The 22,347-nt window shown below is 55.8% G+C and overlaps 3 protein-coding genes across 4 annotated transcripts; all 3 read right to left on the reverse strand.

Moving 5' to 3' along the window:
* Nucleotides 1–2,310: 2,310 nt before the first annotated feature.
* Nucleotides 2,311–8,808, reverse strand: LOC117844798 (homeobox-leucine zipper protein ROC6). Its single transcript, XM_034725587.2, has 9 exons — nt 7,922–8,808; nt 7,577–7,827; nt 7,359–7,476; nt 6,552–7,256; nt 6,343–6,444; nt 5,940–6,188; nt 4,539–4,713; nt 4,035–4,447; nt 2,311–3,283 (listed from the first exon to the last, which is right to left on the reverse strand). Exons 1-9 carry the CDS (start codon nt 8,084–8,086, stop codon nt 2,879–2,881), a joined length of 2,583 nt encoding a protein of 860 aa, XP_034581478.1. The 5' UTR covers nt 8,087–8,808; the 3' UTR covers nt 2,311–2,878.
* A 6,922-nt stretch (nt 8,809–15,730) lies between these two features.
* LOC117846010 (uncharacterized) lies at nt 15,731–16,570 on the reverse strand. The gene has a single exon (XM_034727109.2). The coding sequence runs from the start codon at nt 16,476–16,478 to the stop codon at nt 15,876–15,878; it is 603 nt and encodes a 200-aa protein (XP_034583000.1). The 5' UTR covers nt 16,479–16,570; the 3' UTR covers nt 15,731–15,875.
* A 496-nt stretch (nt 16,571–17,066) lies between these two features.
* On the reverse strand, nt 17,067–21,007 carry LOC117842158 (heat stress transcription factor B-2c). 2 transcript variants are annotated; one of them, XM_034722523.2, is made up of 3 exons: nt 20,246–21,007; nt 19,229–20,115; nt 17,067–17,321 (listed from the first exon to the last, which is right to left on the reverse strand). In XM_034722523.2, the coding sequence occupies exons 1-3, from the start codon at nt 20,540–20,542 to the stop codon at nt 17,300–17,302; spliced, it is 1,206 nt and encodes a 401-aa protein (XP_034578414.1). In that variant the 5' UTR covers nt 20,543–21,007; the 3' UTR covers nt 17,067–17,299. The 2 variants fall into 2 exon arrangements, with proteins under 2 accessions (XP_034578414.1, XP_034578416.1); XM_034722525.2 differs by having other exon boundaries at nt 19,229–20,107; nt 20,246–20,501.
* Between the last annotated feature and the right edge of the window lie 1,340 nt (nt 21,008–22,347).

Raw genomic sequence — 22,347 nt, forward strand, 5'->3', positions numbered from 1 at the left:
GACATCTTACACGAAACTGTGTTTACCACCACGCCAATGACGAGACGCCGAACAGGGGTACCCTCTCAATTTCGCAAGCCGTTTCCCCTTCAAGTATCTACGCGGCCTCTGCTGATCTTCGCTGCCAAGATCAGACGCAGGCACGCAGAAGCAGCAGCCTAGCATGATCTTTTGCCGGGCAAGTCAGGCTCGTGATCGCGACGGGTCGGTATAACTGTCAGCGTCTCCTTTTTCTCTCTCCCTTTTTTTTTTGACTGCATCTGTAGCTTTCTCCCTGCCAACCTTTTTGTTAGCATGCGAAAGATTTGACGAAACTGCTGCTGGCCGACCTGCCGTCAAACTGCCAGTGGGCCCCTGTGCTGACGTGCGGTTGATCTTGCGGTTGGAGTGTGCAGCGACAGCTACAGCTATCGCGCAGGTAAACTGTACACGATCACTGTACGTGAACGGTAATTCATGATTGCACATTGGTCACTGGACCAAGAAATGTGAACACCGGTAAAGTTGTTTACTCTGCTAGTGCTAAGTGGACTGGATTAGTATAAGCTTATATGAACAAGTTTCCAGATAAGTCAACAAGAACCGGCCGTTTCCTGGCAGGACGTCACTCTACAAAGCAGCGTACTGGGTAGGGGAGGAAGACTTGCTGTGCCGCGCTCGGCGCGGCAAGTGGCAGGGGCGTGGCGTCGCCGCGCGTGCGCGCGTCGGGCCGGCACTGTGCGCCGCCGCCAACGGCGACTCGGGGGAGTGAGCGGCGCGCCGTTCGCGCCGTGCCGGGCTGCCGGTCCCGGCCCCGTACCGCGGCTCCCCCGGAGGCGATCAGATCAGGCACCCAGGCCGCAGCGTCCAGGCCCCCGACGCCATCTCCGCCGTACGCTCTCCCCGGCCCGGAGGCAGGCGTATGCCGGCTGGCCACCTAGCTGTCGGCCGGCACTTCCCTCTCTCGGAAAGCTCACGCAATTTAAAGCCGCAAACCAGGCAGGCGGGCGGGCACGGTCGTCACTTGCACTGGCACCATCGGTACCCACGGATACAGCCACGGGGGGACGCGTTCGTGCGCGGAGAAATTTGGGTCCGTGCAGTTGCTCCCGAGTTCGAACTTTTTTTAGTAGTCAACTACGTAGCCACGGTACCAGAAAAGTGACACTGTGTTTGGTTGTGCCACCGCCCACCGGTCATGATTGTTCGGTTCGTATCTTCGTACGGGAACGAGCGGCAGTTCTCGTGTTGCACAAGGACATTGGAAGGAACGAGAGCGATCGGCTATTGCAAGTTGCAATCCTAGAGATCTCGTTTGCTGGAGGCGGAGGCGGAGACGGAGGGCGGCAGGGAATCCGGTGGAGGCGCAGGACGGGGAGCAGCGGATATGAGGTGTGTGCGTTGCGACGTGCAAGGCTGCGAGCAAGGCGAGGCGATGAATCTTGTGGAGCCATCTCGGCACCGTGATCGCTGTGAGGTGAGCAGGACGAGCCGAGCAGAGGCGAGCGCTGCCCGCCCCGATTTCACTGCCCGGCCGGGTGAGAGGCGGGGGGGTGTTGGGCGGGGCGCGCAAACGCATGCTAACGACCGAATACCGATACCATCCCCCTTCCAGTCCACTTAACTGCTGGTGTTGCAGGAGTGCAGCCTTGGCAAGCTGCTATAAAGTATAGAGAAAGGTTACTGAACTGATTTGGTAGCTGCAGAGAAGGTTTATTATCCTCATAACCAACCTAGAGTTTCAGAATAAAGTTTGAGAACATTTGTTATCAGAAGTACTTCGAGCATACCATAGATTCCGAGCCATTTGTACAAATACTGACAGAAAGCACAAGCACTACGGATGGTCCAAGGTAAAATAGTGAGGTCAAAGTTATCATTATTCGGAGATTAGTACCTGCTGCTACAATCTGCAGCATTCACTGACATATTAACATCCATGCACGGATATTAATACGCGGATGTGGACATATGCACACAACACATGCAAAGCTACAACTTTTGGAAGCAAGGGAATGAAGAACGTGGTGACAAAGGAGTGACAGCATGTATCAGGAGTCCCCAATTTTTTCGGGTGTTGTCGTCTATGGCCGACGTACACCAACTGAAAGTATCCAAGATGCATGTATACTGTGATGCAGCAGGCATTGATCAGCTCAACGAAGTTTATATATACTCATCACTCATCATCAAGGCAGGTATTACATATCCTCTCTTGAACAATACACATGTGCTTCAATGATCTATCTACTCGAGAGCAGTTTAACCACTTCGTTTCAAAAAAAAAACATAACAGTTTAACCACTAGAGAACGCACATTTCACAAACATATATACCAACCCAAACGAATTAATTAACATTATGCAAAGTAAACAAACACAAGCCATCTCTCTTCAGTGTCACCTCATCCCTCTCTATATTTCCCCATCGAGGAGAACTAGAAGAAAGAAAGAAAAACTCTTCACAAAATGGTTAAAACAAACTTCTAGAAACATATAGGAGAAGCCCGAGGGGTTTTGAACTTCTTTGCCAGAGACTTAAGTCAATACCCGAACCACCACATGAGCACATCAAGCTTGAGCATACAGTAAAAACATGTTTGCTCAAGAGATTAGAGCCTAGCGCGCGGTTCGTTCTTGACTTAATCCCTGTGTACCTCACCCCATATATTGCTCTATGCAATACATTTATACTCCACACTATATAACTTATTTTTCCTTTTTATCTTTCACCGCCCCTCAAGCACCAGCAGATCCTTTGCAGCATATGGCCATTTTCTTCTTGTGCCATTTTGTAGAGCTAGCATCTCCCATCATGACCTCAAGCTAAGCATTTGACATGGCATCCGGGCTCCGGCCTTTTGCAAGAACCGGTGGCCGGAATCCACGTCAAATGCCCGCTAGGGTGTGACGATGCTGGCCTGGAGAGCAGACTTGATCTTCTGGATTGTGCAGGAGAGCAGGTTGCTGACGGTCTCCACTGACTCCACGGTGAGCTTCGCGGTGGGCAGGTTGTTGACCAGGATCTGGAACGCCACGGTGACCAGGGACCCAGCGCTGTTGCTACCAACGGTGGAAGATTGACTGTTCGGCGAGCCTTGGGCAGTGTTGGATGATGGCTGGCTGTGGCCGTCGGGGAGGATGGCAAAGCCGGATGGGAGAAGGGAGACGTAGGCAGAGTCGCCGCCGTTCATGACAACGTGCATGGACTGCACGTCCACCGGCGCGTACACCACCAGCGAGCCCGATGAGTCGGTGCAAGTCTCTTGCAAGATCAGCATGTTGTTCTGGTTGCCACTTGTTGCCTGCAACGTCACAGTGTATTTAGTAAAAGCAAGCTGTGAAATGCATCAAAATTGAAGAGAACAAATGCTAGAGCGTCAGTCAACTTCTCTACTCTAACTACAATGAAATGTGCAGAAAAAATGTATAATTAATTTATCCAAGCATTTCCTTTTGTTAGGCAACATCATTGTAGACTTGCAAGATAAATAGCATATGATTAGAATTTTACCACTACTGCAACAGTAAATTAACATCGATTTGCCTAAAAAATGTACTGTGCCAGTTTGTGAAGGGATAAACCATTTTGCATGGAGTAAGAATAACTGTCTTGATAGAACCGCAGAGTACACAGAACTATCTGAGATTCCATCAATCAGGATACAATGCACCTCAAAAGAGAAAGGAGACGGAGGAAATCCGGAGATAAGTTCAGAGATGGAAGATAAAAGGCAGACAAGCTTTGGTGAGCTAGGACAATGGCAGCTATGCAAGCTTCCAAACCCGCGGAAAAGCTAATAGCTAGGAGCTTCCTCTCATGCACCAATGTCAACCCTGCCCCAGTTTCTGGTAATCTGCCAGTTTTTAACCTTTTCCGGTTTGTCCTCTTCTTCATGTCACTATGTCCCTCAACCCATGCAATGCATGCATATACCCACAAATCCAGCGCCATGGTACTGTACTAGGTACTCGAAAGCTATTGTATTGCAATACCGAAAATCTAAGAGATTATTCACTAATCACAATGGTAAAAAATAGTAAAGGAGAACTTACATTTGGACGGAGGAGGGAGACGGCGTTGCCGTGGTGCTGGCCCTTGGCGATGTGGTCCATCTCCTGCATGGCCTCCCCGTTGGCGAGGATGTCCCACTCGCCGCGGCGCTGCTCGTCTCGGAGGTAGTCGAACACGCGCTGCGGGGGCGTGGAGGGCAGCCGCACGGACGTGGTGGCGCTCAGCACCACGCCGGGAGGCTCCCCGGGCGCGCCCACGCTCTGCCGCGCCATCATGCGCACCTTCTTCTCTCCCTCGCCCGCGGCGCCGTTCCCGGCAGCTCCTCCGCCTTCGCCGCGCCACTCGTCCAGGCGCCGCCACTTCTGCGCCGCGGACGCGCACACGCCCGCGCAGAAGTTGTCCGTCATCCGCTGCGCCAGCTTCAGCATGCTCCTCCGCCCCACCGGCGTTATTGCTGCATCCAAGCTCATGGTTAACCACATTTGTCAATCCCATGCACGCATGACCCAAACGAACGAAGTACCGATCGGTAATAAGTTGCTCACCGGCGTGGTCGCGGGCGGGGAGGGAGTTGGAGCAGAGGATGGCGAGGTACTGGCACTGGCGCTGGAGCGAGGCGAGCCAGCGGCGCGCGCCGAGGGCCTGCCCTGAACGGAGCAGCTGGCGGTAGAGCTGGTGCACCGCCGTCTCGTCGTACTCCGCGTGTACCACCCACGTGACCTGCGGGGCAACAGTACAAAGCGGCGTTAGCTAGCAGCCTAGCACGGAGGGGCAGCAGCTCCCATGACGCGTGCCGTGACGGCTTCCCTTTCCTTCCCCGCTGGTCACGGCCATCCACTTGCTTTGCCGCCGCGACAGGGCAGTAATGGCGGAGGCAGGTGAGAGGGGGCCGGCGGACCGGGGGCCGGGGCCGGTGGCCACGAACGCGAGGTAAAGGACGCGCAGAAAACGGCCACGACGAGATCGATCGGGGGCAACACGCCATAGCGCAAACGGACAAGCGACGCGGTACCAACACACGTATACTCCGCAACAGCTGCGGCGCTCGCTCATCATCGCCAGCATGAAACACAAGGGCGTGGGCGTCAGAGATTCAGGTCCTGAAGAAACCCGGTTGACCGCTGCAAAAACCCTACCTTATTAGCAGCGGCACTACAGGATAACGCACAGGAAACGTACCGGTACCTCAGTAGCAGCGGCACTACAGGATAACGCACAAGCACAGGAAACAAACAAGATCTACAGCCAGGACTCGGGCTCATGGGACTCCTGAGTGGCTTGGATTTTTGTAATCGCAGGTCGCATTCGTGCGCGCACAAGCTCGCCACTGACTGACGATCAAACATCATGATATACCCGGCCCTAAAAAACTGGATCTCGGCGACCTGACCTAGCTACGCGAGCATCTCGCCGCACGTACGGCGCGAGGATACGGTAGCGGAAGCATCGAAATGTTTTCAAAATCGGATAAAGAAAACGAACATCATGTGATGCCCGGGCCTAGCCTGGATGCCCGCCCAGGCTACAGGTCAAGCTCGCTGCGCCTGCGCGTCAGAAGCCCGGCCTCCGCTGACGGCACGGAAACCAACTGATCTCATGACGCACACGCCTCGGCCCCCGCGCCCCGGCTACGGGAGAGCATTGACCTGCGCGGCATCTTTGGTGCGCGCGCAGTGCCGCCGCGCAACCGGCCTTGGATTCACTCGCTCACCCGCCCACGTATGCGCACGCGTCGGGGCAGCATAAAATACTGGGAGTTCGCCCCGCCGCACCCCCGCGCCCTAAATGCACGCGTTAACTCGCGTACTGTAGCCGCCCACATGCCGCTGCGCCGTGCGGATTTAAGGCAGTCGGATCGGACGGTGGTGGAGCAGGAGGGCGCAACCAATGCAGACCACCGGTAACGGCCGGGGCGGGCTGGGAAGGGAAGGAAGGATGACGCGTACCTTGGAGTAGCCGTTGTTCATGTCCTGGACGATGCAGCCGGTGGGGAGGAGGCGGCAGCCCATGTACCCGGCGGCGCCGCCGTTCTGCGCTTGGTGGTGGGGGTTGTTGCCGCCGTCGGGGCGGAGGACGGCGTCCACCGAGACGTCGACGACGGCCCACAGGCCCTCGGCGTGCTGCTTGCAGAACCGGAGGAAGACCACCTCCCGGATCGGCACCAGCGGCGATAGCACCTGCAGCTCCGCGTGCATCTGCATGCATTCCACAGCACGTCACGTACACGAATTAGGGAGTACTCGCCAGGACGTGACATGGGCCGCGGCATAGGCAGGTTGCCGGTGTGCGTGCAAGAGGATGGCGTGGCAGGCAATGGCATTGCGTGACGGAATCGAACGGGAGACTCACCAGCTGGATTGACCCGCTGCGCGTGCCGCCCATGCCGCTCGAGATGATGTCCGTCGTGCTCGCCCTCGCCACGATGCACGGGAACATCTCCGACCACCGAGCCTGCACGAAACACGTACATCGTGTCACTGGCGGCGGCACGAACGAAACGCGTGCTGGTACAACGCGATTAACACGGGCATGGCGCCTCTGGCGGGGTGCACACGTACCGCGTCCATGAGGCTGTCGACGAGGTCGACGCTGCTGGTGATGGCGACGCCAGCCTCGCGGGTGGCCTCGGAGACGAACCCGGCGGGGCTCGGCCCGAACACCCTGGCGAACGCGCGGTGGTACTCGTCGTAGTTGAGCGTCTCCAGGCCGCCGCCGTCGGGGCTGGGGAGCCAAAGCGGCTCCTCCATCTGCGCCACTTTCATGAGCTCCTCCATCGCGGCGAGCCCGAGCTCCAGGAGGACGCTGCGTTCGACGCCGTGGGCCGCGCCGTGTATGCCGCCGTCGAGGCCGCCAATGCCCGCGGGCAGGCGCATGCCCGCCGAGCCCACGGGGCCGCCGCCCATCAGGTCGGGGAGGGGATGCAGCGCCGACGTCGCGCCCAGCGGGCCGAGGCCAAAGCCGTTGGTGCCGACGCCGAGCTCGAGGCCGGAGCAACCCTGCAGGGACGGAATCGGGCCGCCGGAGGAGATTGGGCGGCCCAGGAACTTGCCGGCGAGCGCGCAGACGCGGTCGAGCTCGTCCTTGAGGCGCGCGTTCTCGATGCGCAGGTGCTGCTCCTCCAGGGACACCTCCCCGAGCAGGGCCGCGCCGCCGCAGTTGGCGCAGATGGGGTTGCGCATCGCCTCCCGGATCGTCATGTTCTCCGCCCGCAGCTTGTCGTTCTCCTGCCGCAACAGCGCGTTCTCGTGCCGCTCGATCTGCGTCTGCTCGACCATCATGGCGATGCAAGACACAAAATTGTCGTCAGATACGACGTAGGTCGATGGGCACATGGATTGATTAACTCATCTGTGCGTGCTCCGAACCTTCATCTGCGTGCGGCGGTTCTGGAACCAGAACTTGACCTGGCGGCTCTCTAGGTTGAGCCGCTTGCTGAGCTCCATCCGTTGCTTCTCGTCGGGGTGGGGGCACTCCTTGAACACACTGCATATGCATAAAAGCTTATTAGTTATTGTTAGGTCTAAAAACTCAGGCAAAAAAATCTTCTATGCTCTTGCTCGTGATGTTAAGGCGACAGACATACGCTTCAAGTTCTTGGATTTGCTGCGGGGTGTGACGGTGGTATCTCTTCTTCTTCTTCCGCGGGTTGCTGTTGTCCGGGTCGAGCTCGTCGCCGGAGGCGCCGTCCACGTTGTCGCTGCCTGACCGGCTGTCGTTCTCGTCCTCCCGGCCGCGGCCCATCGAGTCGCCTTCGCCGGCGCTCCCGCTCCCGCCGCCGCCCATCATGCCCATACGACCCATGTCGCCCAGCTGCCCCCCGTCCATGTTCGTTTGCTAGAACAACAAAAGATGAAAAAAAAAAAGAGTCAGACATGTATATGAGCACAAGAAAGAATCAGAAAAACTGCAGCGCGTGTAGTGGGTTTACCAGCCCGAGGGAGAGGCCGGGGGCGCCGAATCCGCCGGGCTTCGGGATGGGCGGCGCGGCGATGAGGCGGCCTGGGTTGTGCATGCCCGCGCCGCCGCCGCCACCGGCACCGTCGTAGGAGAAGACGCCGGAGCCGGCGCCATCGAACATGCCACCGAAGCTCATCAAGAGCGGTGGTGGACTGGAGAAACTAGCAGGAAAAGACTGGCTCCCCTCCTCCACTCCTGGCTAAAAATTCCTGCCGCCCGCGATCCTACCAACCCCTCCGTCGCGGAGGATCTCCTCAGATCCCAAGGAAATTATTAAATTTTGATGGGGCGAGAGGGAGAGACGGGCATGCATTAAAATAGCCGGAGCGCGGCCACACTGCCGCGGGCGGCCTGGCGGGAGCAAATATGGAAGGGAATCATGGAGCCGGACATGGAAAGAAAGAAACCCGAGTTGGGCACAGGGAGCCGCGAGGGCCTGCGTCCCACCTAAATAGGCGAAGCGTAGTACTAGCCCCGAAGAACTCGACGCCAAACTCCGCCGCCGCCGTCGCAACGGCGGCGATGGCGACCCCTAGCTAGCTGCTAAATCCGAAACCCTCAGGCCAAGGATAAGCGAAGCGAGCTGAGAACAGGAGAGCGGACGAGGAGTGGGAACGGGCGAGCAGGAACGGGACGGAGGGAGAGGGGAGGAGTCGAGACTCGAGAGGCTGGCCGGCGATTTGCTACGAGGGACGGAGGGAAGGAAGGAGCTAGATAAAGCGGGGACGTGTAGCGAGTCTACGAGGCCAGCGAACGCCGCTCTCGCCTCGCGGGGGCAGATAAAAGAGACGCCGCCGTGGAAGAGAGCCGCAGCAGTCTCTCGCTGCGGACCCCGCGCGGCCTTCTCTGCGTAAACGAGCGTGAGACCGCGGAAAAGGTGTGTTGTTTCGGAGCGTTTTCGGGGTGCAGACGGAGCCCCGGGCGGGGGGGGGGCACAAAAATCAAGTGGGGCTGACTCGCACACGGAGGGGAGAGCGCGAGAGTCAAATGGCCCCCACCGCCGGTGCAGCGGCACGCATGGGCATGTCCTGACTCCTGACGGGCGGCCCGGTATAAACGTAGGCCGCGCGCGGCTCCACTGTTTACTTTCACACCGCGCCACGGACCTGGCAATGGCCAACAGGCGAAGCGATTGTGCTGTTGCGGCGAGGAGAGCTGAGGTCCGAGAGCTCGAGGGGACCGCGGCGCGGATGATGTGGGTTATCCCGATTGGATGGACGCCAAGTACAACAGCGACCAATTTTTATGCTTCAAGATAGATGGAGACGGCGAGCGAGGGAGGAGGAGGAAAAAAAGGACTTGGGTTCGCTGTCAGCCGTGCTGTAGCCCGCGGTGGAGGCGCGAAAATGCCGTGGGAAAAAGCAGGTGGCACGGCGTCCGCAGGGGTAGGGAGGCCGGAACAGAAAGGAGGAGGGGAGGGGAGGGGAGGGCGAACGTGACGGGGACTTGTCACGGGCGTGGGTGTTGTTGGGCTGGCTGGCTTCGGCTGGGCCGGCCGGCCATTCATCAATCGGGCGCGCCACGGGACGCCGTACGGGTCCCCCGGGCACGGCGCGGGAAATGGCCAGCGTGCCCCCCGCGCGGCTCGGCGGGTGGGGGATCGGACGAGGCGCGGGACGGGGGCAGGGCCGGGAGCGCGCGCGGCGATGGAGTAAATGAGGCGCGGCGGCGGCGCGGGTGCGGGTGGGGTTTTCTGGTGCGACGTCCGGGGAGGAGGCGGTGCGAGCCACGGAGCCAGGCACAGGCACAGCCGCGCAGGAAGGAATGAAGGATCGTTGGTTCGTTTCGTTCGCGAGACGGGGGCGCTAGCCGCTAGCTGGGCTCGGCTGGCACGGCGAGAGGCGGGTGTAAATGCCGAGCGCGGCGGGCAGGGGGTACGGAGCAACGGACACCGCGAGGCTCCTCCACCGCGACGCGCCGCGTGCCGTGCCGAGCGGAGCGCCGCGCACCCAACCAGCGAACGGTGGTGTACCCGCACGGGGAGGATGCGAGGTGGCACCCACGTGCACGTGGTGGAGCCGTGGAGGTGGGCGCGCGCGTGAGGGCACGGCACAGGGGCAGGTGACGCGCCGCTCGGCGACCGGAGCGGGGGGCGCGCGCGGCTGAGTACTTGGCCGCCGGGTGCTGCTGTCACGCTACTGTTGCGGTGCGTGAGCCTGGCGGTGGTGGCGCGGGGGGGGGGGGGACTAGGTGACCGTGTCGTCTCCGTGCGCACGCACGACACGGTGCGAGATCGTGTTGTATGTTTCTGGCTGTTTCACGATTGATTGTAGGAGAAATCGTGCTGTCCCGTGACAAGCTCAGAATAAATGAAAAGATCTCGAAATATAACAATCCAGGGAGGGATTCAGTCATACATATGCATGCATAGCTATATAAATGAACAACTTTGATTAGGGATGCCAAAACCGCGGCTACAGATTTGGTGGTATTCCCAGCTGTAGTGGCACACGGCGCGTGTGCTGCGTCTAATGCTGCAACGCACATAACTAGTTCACTACCTGGCCTCATAAAATCGCCACCTGTTCCGGTAGTACAACGATATGGTACACCGTTATGGAGATCCGTTTATTCCACACGATCTTTGAATCGAGGCCGTGGGTTCACGTCGCGCGTCTGGTATCGCAGTGCACGTCAATGCTGACCCTGGCCTAATCAAACCGAGCAACCCAATCCTGGATACACCGCCATGGCTGCTTTCATCAGCATTTTTCTTTTGTTCCAAGACTTTTGGGGTCATGCATGCATGCACTTGGCACATGTTAAAGCATATCATTGTGCCTAGACTTCTCGCTGTTTCTATGATTCTATCCTCTTTTGGTTGTGGGATTTAGAAGTTCTTTATTGTGTATCATTGCTAACTTTTCCTAGCTCTCTAGTGTTTCAGTGTTGTTTGTGCCTCCTCCCTTCCCCTTTTCGCGACGTACGTTTTTCGCTTTTTCTCTAGTTGCTGTCGGATGATGAGATCATTGGCTCAATTATTGTGGCTAGACAACATGATGGAACCAGATGCTCGATCTATGCTTCAATCATGATGGACGATGCACACACACGAGCTATATGAACCAGAACTGGATGTATGCGATCGATTACAGCGCCCCCACACCCAAATTCTCATGTAATGATAGCTTTTATTTACAGAGTTTTATCATCGATCAGTCGTGTGTTACGGTCCATCCAGACTGCACATGCCGTACCCGTACGCTGGTCTCTGAACTCCTTGAAAAGCTAGCAGCGCGAAAAAAGTGAGCTCAGTTCAGACGATGAGTTCTGGGACGCTGTCTCGACATTAAGTTGTGACTTTGACAAGAACCCATGCACTGCAAACATCTACCCAAACATTAAGTGGCGCTGATACCGCATTCATGCATTTCCCTGTACTCTTCCAGGAACCAGAAAATTCATTTCCCATTTAAGTTGGATATGGACAAGAGTTTTATGATACCCTTTGGAGTAGGAGGACTTCATAAACTCTGAAAGAATGGCTTCCGACGCCTAGTCTACTTGCTCTTCGCGCTATTGGAAAAATTCAGCATTCGTTTCGAGACTCAGTACCGGTTGCATTTTAGCCGGATACTAACGTGAGCATTATTACCGGACCTAACGGCTAGTCCTCGAGGAGCTCCCCGTGACCCCCTTTAGTACCGGTTGAAGCCTCCAATCGGTACTAATGTAGTACCGGGTGAAGGCTTCACCCGATACTAATGGGTGACCTTTAGTACCACGTGAAGCCTCCACCCGGTACTAAAGGGGTACCTCTCCTCACGCGTAAGCCCCCCTTCTCTCTCTCTCACCCTACGCTCACCCCCCTCCCCACACGTACTTATCTGCTCGTCCCCCTCATCTGGCGCCCTCCCACCCGTGCCTCTCTCTCTTCTCCCCGCCGAATTCCCTCTATCCCCCACATAGATCGATCACCTCGTCGCCCCTCTCCTCCCCCCTTCACTTGCCCCTCACCTCTTACATGTGGCGAGGAGCGGCACAGGCAAGGAGGGAGGGCGTGGCGAGGCGGCAGAGCGTCGGCAGGGCGTGGCGGAGTAAGGAGCGGCGGAGCTCCAACGCGAGGGCGCGGCGGCGGAGCGTCGGCAGGCGTGGCGGCGCAAGGAGCGGCGGCGTGGCAAGAGCAGCGGAGCTTCGGTGGGAAGGCGCGGGGCAAGGAGCGGCGGACGGTGGCGGGGTGCGGCTCGGGCGGTCGGCGGATTTCTTTTTAAAAAATTTTTAATACCCTTTTAATACCGGTTATTTGATCCAATATTAAAACTCCCTTAATATCTTTAGTACCGAAGTAGTAATATCGGTTGCATAAGGGGATTAGAAACTGTGGTAGGGGCAGGGTCGGTCAAATCGTCCGCAGGTACATAAACTGCTGATCAGGCGCTTTACCAGAGGGTCAAGGAATCAATTAATCGACGGATGGACGAACAGGCACGCTTGACTTAGGTATGGGGCTATATATGGGCGGTCATAATATACTCCTACGTACGGCAAGTTCTCTATATACTCCAGGACAAGCTCGCTTGTGTCCAACCACGTCTCTTGCAGGATCTAAAAACTGGGAGACGGGAGTGCTGTCATTCTGTGCAAGCCTGTGCATAGCACGCCACGCAGGTAGCCAAGAATCGGAGACTTCAAAATTTTCAGGATTCAGAGATGAAATTTGAGCGGAAACCTGAAATCTAGAGTTACGATAAAAAAAAGGAGTTTTGAACGGCGAGACGCCGTGACGAGAGGCGAGATGTATATTGTATACTCCGACCAAGCCGAGCTCCCGCACCTGCGTGTCTGCGTGCCATGCTTTTTTCTCTCGGCGCAACCGCGACGGCGAAAGGAGGCGCGCGCGGGGGGGTCATTGAACGCGCACGGCGGCCGCTGCGCGTTCGGTCTCCGCTCGCGATCGTCAAGTGCAATCGGCCACCAGCCCGGCGAGGAGTACTAGCTACCAGGCGCGTCGGCCTGGCGACGGGTGGAGGACTGGAGGCGGCGGCGTCCGCATGCGGCGAGGACTGTTGCGCCATAAAAGGGGATGGGAAAGGGCGGCCGGGTACCTACGTCTCGGTTCGTCTTCCTCGCAGTAGCTAGCGGTTTCTTGGTGCAAGCATACCCCCAAGCAATCCTCATGGTCCATATGCGCATAGCATCGTCTCCTGAATGGTTCTGGTGAGTGGTGACTGGCGAGTTCATCAAATCCTCGCCAGCAAAAGACTAAACCAAAAGGGTGGCTGCAGGCATCAGTTTGGTCTTCCCGTCGCAACTTCTTTTTTCCTGAATGTTTTTTTCCTGAAATACTGGGATTGCTGAGCGATTCAATGGTCCTCCTCTTCAGAGTTCAGACACCTCTGGAATGCCATGATGCTCCCTGGATAGGGCAGCTTTCATGGAGCTGTCTGCGTCGTTGGTGTGCGTTTCCGCGACGGGACTTTTGACTGATTCCGCTGAAAACAAGACCTGTGCGTGCGCGGTGTATTCATCGTGCAACTGATCACCGATCAGCTGGTTGCAGCAGCAGCAGCCAGCAGCAGGAAAGCCCGCCATGAATGTGCGCTTTCGACTGCCACAGGAAAGCCGAGCGCGCAGACATATCTTGATTGCATGTCTTGGGGTGCGGGAACCCATTTAAAAGCCCCTGCCGCCCGAGGCGGAGCAAAAGCGCGCAGTTCGTTGCAGTCAGTGGCTCAGCAGTCAAGAAGAAGGCTGAAGGAGAGTGAAGATCCTCCTCCGTTTAGTCAGTGGCTCTGAAGACTCTGAACTCTTCGATCTTCAGACGCTCTTGTTGTTGTTGGCCCGGTTATCTACTGACCCCAGTGATCTACTACTGAAAACAGTCTGGTGACTGGTGAGGTGGTTGTCCTCGGCGAAGTGCTTGAGCCTTCACGGTGGCGTTGTGGTCGAAACTGAAAACGAAACTGGTGAACCCATAAAAAGTTATTGTTCAGACAAGACGCGGTAACAATAGGTGCTTGGCGATGACGAGTACGTTCCTCCTAACTTGATTGCTTCTTGTGCTAACCATTTCACCAAGACGTAGCTGAGCTGATGGTGGAGCCCGGACCTCTTCTGCACTTTGGGCCCTGGTAGTGGTAGGTGAGACTAGAGCATGTCATGACTTGAGTTCTTTCCTGGACCATGCGTTTGGGCTTTTCGTTGGCATCGATTTCTGAATCCGGGCAATTGCCTTGGGATCAGGGCAACGACGTGTGGAACTCCACGTAGTGATGTGCAAATTCCATGGCTGATTCAGGGATGGGTTTCAGTGCATCTGCCATTCATGGAACCAAGATGAAATCATCACAGCATAAATCCGCAGATCAGTCAAAAGACAAATTTGTAGTTAGCGTTAATTCTCTCGTGCTTGTGTGCGAATTTCAGAGGTGACTCACGGATGCATTGAGCAAAATTCCAGAGACCAGTCAAAAGACATATTTCTAGCGTATTGATCCGGGGCGTCAGTGCAAGAAATCGATCCAAGTCCAACAAGAGGAAGTTGGGAAATCAAAGGCCAATTTCTTCATGATTCACGAATTTGGTCCAACCAACCAAGCCTATTGAGCCAAGGAAACAACAATGCCCAGGGCAGTTTCAGTGTGAACCGTACTCGATTCAGAAATGTAATCTGCGCTTTACGCAACCACCAGAAAGGGTGATGAACAAGAACTAGACAACCTGAAAAACATCAGAGAAAAATGCAGTAATTATTTGACAGGTGTTATTCTTACATTCCTTCTTCCAATGCATACAAAAAATTTAGATGATCCACTGAATACTACTAGTGACCAGATAAATAGAACAAGAACCTCCTACTGCAACATCAGACAAAGATTGCAACCCTGAAAACATTAAATCTAGTGGTTTTGGTCTATATACACACAGGGTTTTTTTGAGGGCATATACACAGAGATCAATCTTGACATTATGGCTCTGTTCTTTCTTACATTCTTCAAATCATCCAATGTGTGCAAATGCCTCGTATATGTGCAAATTTCAGAGTTGACTAAGGGAGTCAGGGTCAGGATGCATTCAACAAAATTCCACAGACCGGTCAAAAACACATAGTAATGTGTTGTTAGCGTTGATATATCCGGGACCGACCATGGGTCAACGCAAGAACTCGGTCCAAGTCCAACAAGGGGAAGCAGGGAATTCACAAGCCAATTTCTTCGTGATGCACAAATTTGGGGTCCAATAGACTAACGGGCCCAACAAACAACAGTACCCAAGGGCAATTTCTGTGTGAACCATACTCGATTGAGAAAGCTAATCTACGCGTTATGTAACCGTCAGAAAGTGAAGAACATCAGAAAATAATGCAGCAATTTTTTTTTGACACAGGCTGTTCTTATATTCTTTCGAATCATCCAATGAAATAAAAAATTCAGACGATCCTAGTAGCGATAAGATCATAGAACAAGAACCCTTTTCTTCCTTACATTTTTTATTCTTCGAATTATCCAATGTGTAAACAAGAAGATCCTAGTGACTAGTGATCCCATAAAAGGTCAAGAACATCCTACTGCAAGATCAGACAGGCATTGCAATTTGCAACCCAGAAACCAGTTAGGTGGTGTTTGTTTCGATGTTTGCATACTAATTAGAAGTATTAAATATAGACTAATTATAAAACTAATAGTACAGATAGAGACTAATTTGTGAGACGAATCTATTAAGCCTAATTAATCCATGATTTGACAACGTGGTGCTACAGTAACCATTTGCTAAGTCTCGCGAATTAGCCTAGGGCTTCTGCAATTAGTTTTATAATTAGCTCATGTTTAGCCTTTCTAAATAGCATCCGAACATTCGATGTTACAATGACTAAACTTTAACAAGGATCCAAACATGCTCTAAATCACTACTAGGTACAGCAATAGGTACTAGTATTGATCTGTACTCAGCGCAAGAGATGTTGAGATGCCCAGTCGCCTAGCAGGCTAGCACCCGAGGGGATACCCCATCACCGCACCGGCGGGAGCCGCGGGCTTCCCGAGACCCGCGGCGGCGCCAGAGCACGAAGCGCCACTCCCGCTCGGCCCCGCGGCGCCCACGGCCTTCCCTGCCGCCGGCACCGCCGCGGCCTTCCCCGCGGCCCCCACCGGCGCGCCGTCGAGCCTCCTGACGGTGATGTTGACGATGCCGTTGCGGCGCCTGATCCCGCAGCTCCCGGAGTCGAACAGGCGGTAGCTGAGGCAATGCAGGTGGCCTGGGGGCCCGACGGTGAAGTCCTCGACGGGGACGCGCGCCGCGGCCACGGGCTCGGCCGGCCGGCCCCCGCCGCGCGCGCAGCAGATCTCCACGTCCAGCGCGGGCGCCCCCGCCGGGAGCGCCACGCGCACCGCCTCGGCCCAGTACGGGAAGCCGTGGCAGTCGGCGTCGCCGTCGACGCGGGTGGGCGCGGAGGACGTCGCGGTGCGGACCACGGCGTAGGCGCCGTGGCACAGCGGGCGGCCCGACGGCACCCGGACGGCCTCCCCGGAGACCACGGTGACCTCCAGGGTCATCGACGGCATCGGCATTGCTGTACCCTTGCGCGCCATGTGCTCCTGCAGCTGCGGCGAGACCAGGATCGGCGGCAGATCGAAAGAACCTAGGGCGGTTTGGGTGCGCGCTCGACTCGATCGATGGAAGAACACGGGCTCACGAGTCACGATCCCTGCGCGCGGCTGCTAGCTTATATGGAGAGCGGGGCGGAGGCGCTGGTCCAGTCGGGCACGCTGCTTTCTCTGTTGCGCGTTCGGCCACTGCCATGCACGGCGCCACAGTACACGATCATGGAAGCTTCGTTCCCACACGGCGTCGTCGTCGTTGCGCGGCGTCGATCAAGAGTGCTCGGGAACGGGTCGGACTGGCGCGTGCCGTACCAACTATCGAGGAATGGAATTCCTGTTCGGTCAGAGTTGCCGTTGCGATGCTACAGTGCACGGTCCCGGAAGTTTCTGCAGCTCTCGTTTGGTATAGCACCCAAAGGCCAAGGCTGGTAATGGATACGCGATACGCGTGCGGCGTGTGGAAGATCGATCAACCTTGTTCGGTCGTATGTAGAGTAATTTGGCAGAATTTATAGCGAGGCTATCCAATCAAGCGCAGGCAATTGCGTCGAGCGTGCATGTTTTTGGTAGGGAAAATAATAAAATAAGACCGCTATATTGCTCGCCACATTGATACGCGTTATACGGAGTATGTAACCGTAGAAAGGGTTATAACCGCGGAGTAAAATAAAATGGGATGAGGTTTTGCTTTACGGTCCACGTCAACTACTGCCAAAAGCTCGATACTGGCCCTGCCTCAGGGACTCCTTTTGCCCAGGACACTTTTTCGGCCTTTGTACTTGCTCGTCCGATCCCAGCATATCAACGTCCTACTGCAAGAGCCTATAGAGCCTGCAACAGAGTAGAAACCAACATTTAATCTGATATTACTTTGTCTATTTGAAATCATAAGACTAATTTTGTTTTGTTAGGATAAGCCTTTAATCAACAATTGTTCTTTTTTTAGTGGTAACCAATAATTATTCTACTAATGCATAATTTCGTTGCCACCTTTTGTGAAAAACAATGGAGGGAGTAACATTTAACAAAGTATTGCCAGGAGCCTGCTAGGACGGGGTGCATGCAGTGATGCAGGCGAAGCCGGTGGACGGTGGTAATGAGATACGAATGGTCAGAACTTGAGGGTGTCGTCCGTTGTTGCACCCTCCACCTTAGACGGCTAGGGACACAAAGCAAAGCAGAAAAGACAGGCATGTTACGAATTGGCCAAGGTAGGAGGGAACAGCACAAGTGGTTGCTGAAATGCTGATGGATGCGATGAACACGCATCCGTTAAAGAAAAGCAGAAGTAGGAAGACAATATGAAAGCTAACAAAATGGCAATGGTCGAGAAGGAAAAGAGAGCGGGAAAAAAAATGTAGTGGCAAGGTGGTGTAATAAGGCAGGGGCAAAATGCATAGTCAAACTACCATGGCAGGGGAGCAAGCGTAAGATTGGAAATGGGGATATATTGTGAGCTCTTGCTATTACTCTCTGTTTCTAAATATTCGACACCGTTAGTTTTTAATCACGACATTTGAGTATTTTTCATTTAAATTAGTGCAACTATGAAAAAAATTATATGTCATGATTAAGGTAATAAAACACGCCGTGTCCAAAAGTCAAACTTCATATTTTGAAAAAAGCCCATGATTCCATGAACCTCAAATGGATAGCCTAATTAGGCCTTGGTTTGATTGGCTGAAATATCAGCTCATCATCCGCGTGGATGGATCGAGACTAATTAGGCCACGTGGATGAAATGCTGGCTCAGTCATATACCGTGGGGCTTCTACTTTCTACCTGCAAAATCGACTTTGACATATCAAATGGAGATCTGATGTTCCAAGAGTATCCTTTTTCCTCTAAGCGACAAGAAACAACCACGTCTTGTACAGGGCGGGGGATAATTACAAGTTGAGAGGCTTTTTGTTTTTACGATTCCGAAGATGTCTTGACCGACGCCGACCCCCAGTGGGTTGTGGGTTCTGGCCATGCCAACGCAACCGTCCGATACTCCAATGGCACTCAGAAAAAAGGAGGCAACGGAGAACAACTGAGAAAGGCCAAAGCATTTCGCCTGACGCTGCAATGATTGGACGACGCGTCCCTATCTAATCCCCTGCAGCATCCACACCTCATCACTTCAAGAAATCAAGAACAATGCGCACCATCTAGTTGGCAATGACATCTGCAGGTTCACCAGTGGGCCATCCGCAGATGCTGAATAATCACCCTCTGAATTGACCCATAACAACATCCTTATCTGACCACAGAGTCCGGTGTGGTCTACCATCTACAAACGTGTCCTTTTGACTCGTATCACAAATTTGGTGAAGGTGCCAAGAAGCACCCATGCAAATCAGTGAACTCGTGTATTTGCAGTTTTCTGCAGTGTAAACCCAACAAAAGGATCGATGAACAGTTGAGGTGAGCATTGGTCATTTGATCAAACAACATCCTGGAAATGCCCGTCTCATTTCAACCATCGACAGGCATAAATACACAACACCAGGGTTTCCCTGATTGTTCGTGGAAATATATGACCGCTGATTTTATACACAGAGCACCAGGGAAAATGAAGTACAGATTACAACAAGGGAGAGGAGTTTCCCAATCCCCGACTAGCAAAGTGATATAGAGCACAAAAAAGATCTAGTATTATTATGTCTCTAAAATGACAATTAGTAGCCCATATAATATGGTAATTGATTAATTGGTACTAGAAGCTTCTACAGGCTGGGGGTGGACCCACTCACCTGGAATTGGACCCGTCTTGGTCGGACCCTGCTGCCCCCTGGTCCGGCGCGTTGCAGCGCATGGAGTGGTACACGGGCGTGGGCCGGTATATGGGCCACGGGTGCTGGTCCGGCGACGGCTCCTTGCTGCTGCTTCCTCGATGTTGATGCGGATCCGACGCCTCCGTCTTCACCTCCGCGCCGGCGCTGCCGTGGTCCGCCGGTTCCTCGCCGGTGTCGTCGTCCTCCCGCGTCCGCTTCAGCCCGATGGAGACGCCGAAGAGCCTCGCGGCCTGCTCGGGGTCCGCGTCGGCCACGAGGCCCGCGGCCGCGGTGGCCAGGCTCGGGCACGAGGGCATTAGATCGAGGATCGCGGGGGGCAGGGGCGGGGGAGGGGGCAGGGCCTCCGATGACTCGCCGGAGCAGTTGACTACGGAGGACAGCGCCGCGGAGGCGTCGAGCTGCTGGGAGGAGGCGTACTTGGTCATGAGGAGCAGGATGTTGTTGCAGAGCTTCTTCATCTGCCCGAGCTCGCGGGTCAGCCTCGCGTTCTCGCGGCGGAGGCGCTCGTTCTCCTCGCCCGTGTCGCCCGACGCGGACGCGCCCCCGGAGCCGGACGGCACCGCCTGCGGGTGGTCCTCGGCGGAGCCGGAGTTGGAGGAGAGGACCTGCTCGTCGGAGGAAAGCGCCGGCGAGCCCGGCAGCGTCACCGGCAGGGCCATGGGTATCGGCGCCGCGGCCACCGTCACCGCCCCGGACGCCGCGGCGGCGGCGGCGGTCGCTAAAGCCGCTGCCGGCGCGGCGGGAGCTACCTTCCGGCGGTGTATGTCGCAGAGCAGGCGCTTCTCCCCTCGTCGGAAGCAGTCGTTGGCGAATTCCCATCGGTCCGGCACGATCTTCCTAAATCCCTACGTCACAACCAAGGAAATCCAAATACATCACTCACAAGACAACATGGAGGTGCTCCACCATGGGGGAGCCAAAATCCAAGCCCCAACCAGATGGAAGAATCAAGCCACAGGCGAGCACGTATCCTACGTAGGTGTTGAGCTGCCGCACGAAGCTTGAGAAGTTGTTGTGCTTGAAGTACTTGGGGAGGAGGTCGCGCGCGAACTCCGCCGGCCGCCACACCACGAACGTGGAGCCATCCTCGTTCCACGAGATCACGTCGTCCACCGCCGGGTCGTCCACCAGCTGGTACGTCTTGGTCAGGAACGGCGTCGGCAGCGACCTCTGCCCCGCCGCCTCCGCGACCGGCGGTGGTGCCGGGGCAGGCGCGGTCGCGGGGGGCTCGCTGCCGCCGGCCTCCCCGGTGGCGCCGCCCTGCTCGGCCATCTAGCCACCACCGTGGCCCGGCCGGATCTGAGCCGGGGAAGGGAAACCGTAGCTTCCAGATGCGGGAAAGGGCGACTCGCGTTGGGTGGAACTGGAAGGTACGGAAGAAGAAGCCTTCTGGAAGCTTCGATTGCGGATTAGGAATTTTTTTTATACTCCAACGGGAGGAGGGGACGGAAACGAGAGGGGGAGAAGAGAGAGGACGGTGGGAAAGGCAGCAGCTCAGCACGAGGAAAAAACCCGACCCACTTTGTGAACCGGACCGCGACAGAAACCACTCGTCCCGAGAGGGGAGCTAGCCAGGGGGTGGGCCCAGCCGCTAGATATCTCGCTGCGGCGCTGTGCTGGGCCGTCGGATGCGGCTCTGGCGTGGCACGGGCGGCTGGGACCGGAGATAGCGCAGGATTTGGTTCTCGGTGCTCGGCGGAGTAGGGGGTAGGGCGGGAGCGGGGTGGGGGGCGGAGGAAAGTGCGCGAAGGCCGAAGGTTCCGCGGCTTTGTCACGCCCATTCCTTCTGGAAGGTTCAGGTATGCGCGGAGGTGGGCCAGGGACTAGAACGTCGGGCCACGGACGCTGGATGGGATAAGTTTTTTTCCTACGAGGAAAATACTCCGGCGGTCCAAATTGCAGTTTCAGATCCTTAAATGTCCACCATAGGTCCAAAGTGCCTTAGACGTCATCCGTATACGTCTACGTGGCATGCTGCCTGCATGCTAACGTGGACTGATGAGGCAGCTGAGAGCTTAGGCCCACATGGCAGCGGCCCCCGTCCTTTCTTTACCACGGTGTCTTCTTCCTCGCCACAATGGAGGGACCAGCAGCGGCGACAGGGGGGAGGAGAGGAGATTGCAAGCTCCCAAATAGAGATAACGATTACCGTAGATGGGATGCACGAGCTCCTCGCCGAGGAGCTCGGTGGTGCCGCTGACGGCTTGGTGACGTGCTGGCCACAACGTTGGAGCGCAGTTTCACGTGGATGGACGACCCATGTGGGGACTTGCAGTGCGCGGCGAGGGAGCAGGTGGATCTGCAATTCTGCATCCTGCTATGAATTTGTTGCTTGCTCGTTTGGAGGGTTGAGGTGGGAGATCTGTGGAAGCAGCTGCAGCTGCTGGACTGCTGGTTTCGTACAGAAGGAACAAGAGGAAGAAGCTAGTTAGTGCTTGTGCGTGTAGAAGAAAACATGATGGAGAAGAGCGTAATAGCGATGGCTGCTTAGGGATAAGCGAGAGTTGCCTACTCAATCGACGGAAAAGAAGCGGAGAAAGAAAGCTCGACTGCTGTCTGCTTGCTTGCTCTGCTCGGATTGGAAAAAGATGAGCAAAGAAGGGAGATCGACGGGGACATGGTGGCGGTATTAGTTGACCTGCAAGCATTCCGCATCAATCATTGACCAGAGTTCCAAATTAGCTTCCCAGTGGTGCAATGTGTGCTCGCTCAGCATGCGCTGCCTGTTTCACCGGCTTCTCTCCTTCCTGGATGAACTGATGAAAGCGGCGGCAAAGGCATCGAGCTGGCTGTTGCTCCAGCTGCGGCGAACGCCAGTGCGGGCTTGAGAAGGGCGGCGGCGGCTGTCGCGACATGGCACTCAAGTAGCCTTGGGACCACCTTCCTTTCCGCCATCCCCGAAAAGCAAAAAAAAAAAAATCCCCAAATTACTCCTTGCAAGCGCAAGCGCCCGGCGAGCCGTCGTCCCGTCTCCGTTCTGCCTCTTCCACACGCTCAATTTGGCGGGCACCATTCGTTCTGCGGCGAGGCCCTCGACCTCCTCTCGTGGCGCTCTAGTTCATCTTCGATGCCTGCGT

This window comes from Setaria viridis, chromosome 2, assembly GCF_005286985.2.
Source record: "Setaria viridis chromosome 2, Setaria_viridis_v4.0, whole genome shotgun sequence".
Taxonomy (NCBI): domain Eukaryota; kingdom Viridiplantae; phylum Streptophyta; class Magnoliopsida; order Poales; family Poaceae; genus Setaria; species Setaria viridis.